The 9,346-nt window shown below is 32.6% G+C and overlaps 1 protein-coding gene across 2 annotated transcripts; it reads left to right on the plus strand.

Annotated features, from left to right (window-relative positions):
• Positions 1-1,722: 1,722 nt before the first annotated feature.
• On the plus strand, positions 1,723-9,120 carry LOC132749641 (UPF0462 protein C4orf33-like). 2 transcript variants are annotated; one of them, XM_060739487.1, is made up of 6 exons: positions 1,723-1,866; positions 2,943-3,133; positions 4,233-4,290; positions 5,327-5,378; positions 6,056-6,237; positions 8,295-9,118. In XM_060739487.1, exons 1-6 carry the CDS (start codon positions 1,775-1,777, stop codon positions 8,392-8,394), a joined length of 675 nt encoding a protein of 224 aa, XP_060595470.1. In that variant the 5' UTR covers positions 1,723-1,774; the 3' UTR covers positions 8,395-9,118. The 2 variants fall into 2 exon arrangements, with proteins under 2 accessions (XP_060595470.1, XP_060595471.1); XM_060739488.1 differs by lacking the exon at positions 1,723-1,866 and adding an exon at positions 2,663-2,794 and having other exon boundaries at positions 8,295-9,120.
• Positions 9,121-9,346: the final 226 nt, after the last annotated feature.

Raw genomic sequence — 9,346 nt, forward strand, 5'->3', positions numbered from 1 at the left:
CAGAAAATCCATTTTGATCCAGAAATGTCGCTATTCCTGCTCGAACCCTATTTTTAAAACCCCTCACACTACCCCTTGAGCTCATAATTCGTTTCTCATTTATTGTCGTTGGGTTGGAAACATCTCTCCGACCTACAAAGTGGTTCATGTCAAGGTCACGTTCACCATTCTCACTAAAATCTATTGAACTCAAAGATGCCACCTTTATCATTCCATTGTTACCGGAATTTTCTTTTATCTTAGTGAAACGATCTCCTAATTTTGAATAATTCTTTTCCATTTGCTGTAAGTGACAAAACGTCCTTTCAGAGGCACTTCTTTTGAAAACACCTGGCCCCGGATGTGCACGTGCTTCTGATGTGATTCCAACCCGTGAATCATCGTGCACGGGTTCGTTAGCATCCCTCATAATGAGAAATAAGTGATTTCAAAATTTTGCAGAAAACTACAAAACAAATCCAAATTTTTCAACTTTTCTTTTATCTTATATTGCCATCTTAATTATATAAATAAATGAGATATAAACTTGTATCCATCTGGTTCATAAGTTCCACTATTGATCAGAAGGGCGCGGTTTTACCATATTACAGTAATGGTATTTCTGTATATAATAATAATCCACAGCGATTTTCTTCAAGCAGACGACACTAGATGCTCTCTATATCCGAATGAGCATTATCGACATAAACGTAGATCAAAAAGTCGGTTTCACAGGTAAACGTGTCACGTGAAGACTATATTTACCTGTATGACGTCACAATATCTTCCATATTATTAAATGGCGATAAGATAAAGAGAAAGCTCTTGCGCGGTCAATTAAATTCTTTTATACGCAAAATTAGGCTTGAATATGTCATTTAATGATGCAATAAAGTGTTTTATAGCTTTTAGAATACATGTTTGAAATGTTTAAATAGAATAAAGGTATGCAGACTTGTTAGGGTTGCGACAGTGTAAATTGATACTTGGATAACCCACACAATGGTTTTATGGTTATTTTTTTTGTTTCATTACTTAAAGAATTTGCGATTTTTTTAGACAACATGAAAAAAGTGTATAGATTGAGACGTAGATAAAACCATATACCATGCAACCATTGGCCTATTATAGAGACCTATATATCTTAGTTACACTGAATAAAAGTAACAAAGGCTTTTAATTTCGGGCTTGTTAAAACTAACTCCGATGATCAAGTCGGAAAATAATAATAAAAACCCCACGGGAAGATCTTTGTGCTTTATACATGTTTCTATATACATGAAAAACATAACAAATGCTGAAAATGTGAAATAACTGTGAATGTATGCAAGGTCAAAAATTATATTTGTAGGAACGGCACATTATGCAGTCAGGTAGTTATTTTGCCCTATCAGAAATAGCGTTCTATAGTGTTATTGTGTTACATTTATTACCTCCCTTATATTTATTGACGCCATTTACCTGTAATTTAATTGACGTGCGTAAACTAGATATGGGAATTAATCGCAGACTTCTAACTGTTTTGTCGGTGTCATCTATTTATTTATTTTATTTTAGCAACAGCATAGATCACAGTTACATAATAAGATATATATATATAAATAAATATATATAAAATAACAGTTTATCCAAATTAAAATATCATTCATATTAATAATAAATAAAACAAATATTAGTAGTTAATTTTGCCCTATCAGAAATAGCGTCCTATAGTCTTATTGTGTTACATTTATTACCTCCCTTATATTTATTGACGCCATTTACCTGTAATTTAATTGACGTGCGTAAACTAGATATGGGAATTAATCGCAGACTTCTAACTGTTTTGTCGGTGTCATCAGCAATACTTATTTTATACAAGGCTTTTAAAGTATGGACAAGGGACAGGTATTCAAAGTCAAGTGCAATTCGTTTAATAAATAATTTAATAAAGGGATTTTGACATGAAAGAACTCCAGGCATGTTTACCATTTGATAGAGGTCCGGACAAATAGCTTGTGTGCAAAATTTCACATCGTTCTTTCACTTTGTTTTCCCGAAATAATTATTTTTATTGTAAAAATGAAAAAGCGTTGCAACGCTTTTCACTTTAAAAACTGGTCTAAAATGCACAGACGCTTGGGAGTCAGATCTTGCTCCCAACGTGATCATACGCACCTGTAAACACTCTATCAAAACTATTTTAATATTTAAACATGAATGAGACATCTATTACAACTATAAAACTATATATTTTTGATAGAGGGTTTACACAGGCGTATGACATTGGGGGGTAGGATCTGACCCCCCAAGCGTCTGTGCTAAAATGTGCAAAATATCCATTTTCAAAGACAATTTAATCATAAGCTGGAACAAAGATGTCCCAGCTCTGAGTATATTTTGCAGATTTTCCATTTTAAGTACATTACTTCATCTTTGCAAGAATTTCAAAATTTATGTTTAAGGGCTTTTTGACCTCAGTGGAGTACCTTTAAATTAGATGTTATTTAGCAAATTTGATTATGATGTCAGGACTTAATCTGTTGTAAGCCTGTGTATTCTGGATGATGCTAAGTTTACATTAGTATTGGGGATAATTATATTTAGATACAAATATATCTAATGCCCATCGTTTAATGTAGGTTGACCAATTTTAAATAAGATTAAATAATTTAATCTTATTTGTAAACATCACGTCGCCATTGTTTCTAACATATTTGATATCAATTCTATTTTAATATAACAATATGACAATATACATAGTTAGCTGATAGTTTATCTGTTTATCTTTCACTAGGATTGCCATAACAGTTTTAAAACTCAAAATGGTTGACAGGTAATGAATCAAATTCTTGAAAAATATCTCTAAAAATGTGTTAATTTATGTTAGTTATTTCTGTTATTTTACTTAAAATGTATTAATTAATCTGTCAGGATATACTCAGATCAATATTTTGTAATAACATTGTTATTTTATTTTCTAGGCTAGGTCTAGCATTTACAATTGGGAAGTCCTGGGACGGCAAAGATCTGTCTCACCAAAAAGCGGAAATCTATTTAAGTAAAGGAGTGTCAAATGAAGTTGTTTTAAGTGTTCGAGCCCCTTTCTACAATGATCCACCGGCACCAAATGGTCCAGTAGGGCAGCCATTTCCACAACTATGGGATTATGAAGGTATTTAATTTTTTAATTAAACCCTTAACCTGCATGCGACCAGTGCAGATCTGAGTGCTGGCATATCCATACTGTCTGTTAATACACTTGTTACTATATATAGTAACAAAATTGCCTATGATTTCAACTGATTATGAGTGTCACATGACCTATTATGAGTTTGCGGCCCGGGGCCGAGAACTAGTTATCAGCCCGCAGAACATGTGCACGTGCACAAACTGAAACAATGATGTCACATTTAACGTCATCAAACAGTTAACTGTAAAAGTGAAAGTAGGTTGTCAGCACGAATCGCTTTATTTTTATTATGAGACCTTAAGCGTATTTAGTACAAACACATTTTGTTACTATTGAATTTGAAGAAATAATACGACAAATTCATTCCGAAAAAAATGAAAATTAAAACTTGCTTCTTGGTTCTACTGCTTTGAACACACAAACAGAAAACATCTCTGTACAGAACAGTAGAAGAGTAGACAAGAATTTCAACGAAAGAACTTCAAAGTCTATTTGTTTTGATTATATTTTTATTATTTTTTTTTTTGAAATGCTACTATTAGATCTACCAAGTGTATAAAAGACATTAATACACGTCAGCGTAGGGCCGGAAGGTGATAATCGGCCCTGAATGAATAATGGCCCTCGGGCTAAAGCCCTCTGGTCCATTATTCATTTTGCGGGCCGATTATCACCTTCCGGCCCTCTCCTGCCGTGTATTAACCTCTTAATCATGATCTGCACTGGTGGCTATTCAATCAGTAGACATTTTAAAATTTTCCCTAAAAATGATAAATGGTTTTGTCCAGATTGAAAGACAGACAAGTCCATTTAAAAAAAATAGTGGTAAGGGTTAATATATACAAGCATGTAATGGATAATGTTGATTTTGTGTAAGGGAAGTAATTCTATGTTTTACAAATTTGACAAGGGAAAATGTATTATATCCCTTGATTTTCAAAATTTTATATATAAGATATTTAAGTATTTTGAACATTTTTGATAGCATTTAATTAAAACTTGTAATTTAGGACCTTGTTGATGAAGAAGGTTTATACAAGTATGGACTAATTTAACAAATGCCTAATTATTTTTTTTACAGTTGTAGAGGCTTTCTTTTTATCTGATTCTGGAAAATATTTGGAAGTTGAGCTCTGTCCGTAAGTACATGAAAACTATGTGCTTTTACATGTATCTTCTTACATTTCAAAACCCAAAAATGTCTGGTTTGTGAATTGTAAACCATTCAAGCTTTTGACTTGTATGAAAATTAAGGTCAAAATATTGAGACAATTGTGTCCTATAAACAACAACAACAACAACAACAGCATGTTTGTAACAGAATGATGCCAATGTTGAATGCATCTGAAAAGATCCCCATATATGGCTGGGATTTGAACCTCTGACCGCCCAATTATAAGCAAAAATTCAATGTACTAGTAACAATGCTGTAGACCACTAGGCCAAAGAAAAGATACCCTGAATCAGGTGTCAGAGGTTGTTCTTAGTTAACGTAAATATAAAGGTAGACATTGAGTGCACTCAAAAAACTTTTTCAATGTGAAATAAAACATGTTATGAACATTCTACTTTAAACATAATTTAGGCTATTGAGGCAGTGATTTCTTACTCTCAAAGTTTTATCACCAAAAACCAATTCCTTCAAAATTGAAAAGTTTGGGAAATGTAACAAACTGATTAAAACCAACCAATTTCATTCAGGTGATCATCCAGGAACACATATGAGCCGCGTCACGACAAAACTAACATAATGGGTTTCGAAACAGCATGGATCCTGATCAGACTGCGCGGATGCGCAGGCTGGTCTGGATCCATGCTGGTAGCAAACCCATTACATTGGTTTTGTCGTGACACGGCTCATATATTGATGGTGTTTCCAAAAAAACAAACAAAAAAACAACAAAAGCAAAAACACAAAAAACAACAACAAAAAACACACCCTAAAACATTGACTTAGTAGGAGGAAATTTTCACATGAATTTTCCAAAAAATTTCCAATATGTCACTGTAACAGTTATAAAGATAAAATGTATAAAATTTTGCATAAATAATGCTATCTCAATTTCAGTACATATTTTTTAACTCATTCATTTTTCAATGTACATTTTCATCATAATAATCAAAATTAAGTAAATTTGCAATATTTTGTCTTCTATCCTAACCTATATATTTCAGTCATGGTCAACATATAGTCCTGATGTTAGACGGTAGAAGAAACATGATAAAGGTAGGTCAATGGATTAATTATTTTGTTACGTTTTGTGTCACGTGACACTAGTCATTTTCAATTTTCTTGGTAGAGGTTATACTATAAAACATTTTGGAACACCTTGCTGATTACCAATAATCATGTTGGAAGTATCGCGGCTACATTGTGCGATGTGTTGTGTTCAGCGTCTTTATCCCAGGTTTGGCAGAAAGGCTAGAAAAGAAGTGAGGTTTCTAGATAACTTTCTAATAGAGTAAAGGACCAGATCTTTGGAGTGAATTGAGCATACTACTTTGCTTGGCAGATATAAGGCATTTAGACCTTGCTGCCAAAGGGACTGGTTAATGTGAAGGTTATTAGATATGAAGTGATCAGCCAGACTTGAAAGTCTGTAATTTAAAGTAATAAAAAGAAGTGAAATTGTATGTTCAACAAGACATGATAATTTTAGGTAATGATTGTAACCATAAGGGACATTATGTGTTTAAATTGACACTTTCAGTGACAAAGTTTATTAATGATGCTGATCACAATTATCGTTATCATTGATATGTTTTAATTCTACAATTTATGTATGATTATTTCTGGTTCAGAGGTGTTTGCTCTCGCCATATTTGAAAAAAGATTGTGTTTAAAAGTTAGCTGTTTTGGATAGAAGGGACTTCTTTAGATATCTCTTTCTTTATTTCTTTTAGGACAAACTGCCATTATTATTTACAAGCAAAATTTCTGGTTCAGAATGGACAGGTACGGCTGTTATACCTGCAGATTATTTCCCGCCAAATGTGTCTAAATTTAACGCTTATGCAATTCATGGATCGGGTGATAACAGACAGTATGAAGCTTACATGGCAGTACCAGGTGACCAGCCAGACTTGTAAGTGATTTCTCTGTAGTTTAAAGTAAACAGAAGTGAATTTTTATGTTTAATAAGACATGATGATTTTATGTAATGATTGTAACCATCATTGCCAAGCCACATTAAAATTTGCTCTATGCCTCAGAAATGCTATCAGTTTTTATTTCTCAAATACTTTTCATTTTTGGAATCTTGTTACAGTTTCAAAGAAATACTCATTTGCCAAAAGGATGAACTTCTGTCTTTTGCTTTTTTTGCTCTGTCAGCAAAATTTTAATGGTGTAATTACTAGTATAGTGAATTAGTTTTTTATGCCCCCGCCATGTAATGGCCGGGGCATATAGTGTTACCCTGTTCCGTCATTCCGTCCTTCCGTCCTTCCGTCCTTCCGTCCTTCCATCCTTCCGTCCTTCCGTCCTTCCGTCATTCTGTCATTCCGTCATCATCAGTTTCCGTTCATTATCTTAAGAACGGTTGGGCATATTCAACTCAAATTTGACATATGGATATGTCATGAGAAAATACAGGTCAAGTTCGAATTTGGTCATGGTTCGATGATTTTTGGCAGATTTATGCCCCTTTTACTTTAAAAATAATATGAAATTTCAGTTTCCGTTCATTATCTTAAGAACGGTTGGACACATTCAATTCAAACTTGACATATGGATATGTCATGAGAAAATACAGGTCAAGTTCGAATTTGGTTATGGTTCAATGATTTTTGGCAGAGTTATGCCCCTTTTACTTTGAAAAAAATATGAAATTTTCAGTTTCGGTTCATTATCTCCCCAATGGTACAACACAATCAACTCAAACTTGACATATTGATATGTCATGAAAAAATACAGGTCAAGTTCGAATTTGGTCATGGTTCAATGATTTTTGGCAGAGTTATGCCCCTTTCACTTTGAAAGTAATATGAAATTTTCAGTTTCCGTTTATTATCTTCCCAATGGTACAACACATTCAACTCAAATTTGACATATGGATATGTTTTTGGAATGCCCAGGCCAAGTTTGAATTTGGTCATGGTTCAATGATTTTTGGCAGAGTAATGCCCCTTTCACTTTGAAAATAATATGAAATTTACAGTTTCTGTTCATTATCTACCCAACAGTGTCACATATTCAACTTTAATTTGACATATGGATATGTCAAAGGAATGGGCAGGTCAAGTTGGAATTTGGTCATGGTTTGATGATTTTTTGGCAGAGTTTGTCTCTTTCACTTTGAAAATAATACAGATACATCTTAGAAATAAGCAGTTTAAGTTTGAATTTGGTCGTGGTTCAATGATTTTAGACAAACTTATCTTTCCTGAATGTTGGAAAAATTTTGAACTTTCAGTTTCACCACTCATTCTTTTAGCCATTATTTTGGCTGCAAATATGCAATATGCTATTTCTAAAAGGTTAAGACTGAATAATTTCAGTGCCTTGAACATTGTATGGAAATGGTTTGTGTTAACATTGAAAAGTTTTAAGGGCTTTGAACTTAAAATGAAAAAAATAATTAATGCACCATCTGAAATTTTGGCTGCATGCGGGGGCATCCGTGGCATGATGACACATTTCTAGTTTTATATGGAAGTGCTTACATTTTGTTACGTTTATGACACGTGACTTCACATTCAGCGCTATTTTCATCAGTTGTAATACATCTTACATGCTCTGAATTCCACATTGAAACATTATTTAACACTGGTTTGACAATTCCAAACACTTAAAAATATGATTTCTGAAGCATTATGTTCCTTTAAGCTAGGGCATACACGTTCTATTTTATTTGAGGGCCATACGCCGCTGTAGCTCTTCCTAGAAGGGCACAAAAGTAGTGGTGTTCCACTGAAGGTTAACGGACATATGAAAACATATAGGGATGTTTTGGAATTCTTGATATAAAACATTGACATATGTAAATATTGAATTCTTCCTAGGATGTTGACGGTAGATATTGCATACATGTGTAACCCTTATCATTTGAAGTTTTCACATTATTATTTTTGTAAACATATGGTATTGACTGTCACAATGAAGAAACTAAATAATACGAAAATATTATTATATTTTTTTCAGTCACCGACTCGAATACTTTGCTAACGTGGACTTTTCATCAATTCTACCTGCCCAGCCACAATCGTCACCTTATTGGCAACAGAAGCCAGGAACCGCTTGATGCAATTTTAAATTCTTTTGTAAACAAGTGCATTTCAAAATTTATGAAAATCAAAATCATTGGTGGACATGCAGTGCCTAATTTTACATCAAACTGTATAATAAAAAGCAATATTTAATTGAAAATTTGAGTTTTGTTTATGAATTTGTGTCATATGTGTATTATTTTTACAAAATATATAGTGTAGTATAAAGGGTTATTTAAGTAATCATTATTATGTGATTTAATTAATCAATAAATTATGCTATATACTATAAGTTTTGCTATATATAGTATAAATTATGCGCTGAATGTGCAATATCAGATCTTAGACAAAATTTATTGCATATTTTTACATGTGATATGGGAATTTATTTCACGATTAATACTGGTATAGTGAGGTATAATTTATACCACTCCTCGTGTATTACTCATTTTGGATAGTGCTTACGTAGATGAAAAGAAAAATTATCTACTTTTCTGAATATGGAATGTATTTTTGTGTGTGTGTTGATGAACTTCATTAGGTGAAAGAACATTATTCATTTATTCAAAGCAATAGAATATCATTTATCTATTAAGTTTTGACAGCATGGGACTAGGTCAAAAGTTAACCCACACACTTTACCGAATAGATATACATTTTAGAACTAAAATCCATTGTCATCATGAAATTAAGACATGTTATGAGAAATTAAATTTTGATGGAAAGAACAAAACTTGACGGAACATATAATTAAATTATTATTTTGTTTGTTTTGTACATGTTTATGTCAACATTAAGATATGATTGCTTAAATATAACTTGACAGTTTGTTTTTCTGAATGCATACAGTATAAAAAAAGTCTCATATATGAAGTTCGCATGAATGATTGAGATGTACTGATAAATGGACGTATCTGACATCAACATATATACATGTAGTTAGACCAGTGTAGTCAAACTAAAACATAAAAACAAACAAACAGTAAT

This window comes from Ruditapes philippinarum, unplaced genomic scaffold (genome assembly GCF_026571515.1).
Source record: "Ruditapes philippinarum isolate M1 unplaced genomic scaffold, ASM2657151v2 ctg9251_1_1_1_1, whole genome shotgun sequence".
Classification (NCBI taxonomy): domain Eukaryota; kingdom Metazoa; phylum Mollusca; class Bivalvia; order Venerida; family Veneridae; genus Ruditapes; species Ruditapes philippinarum.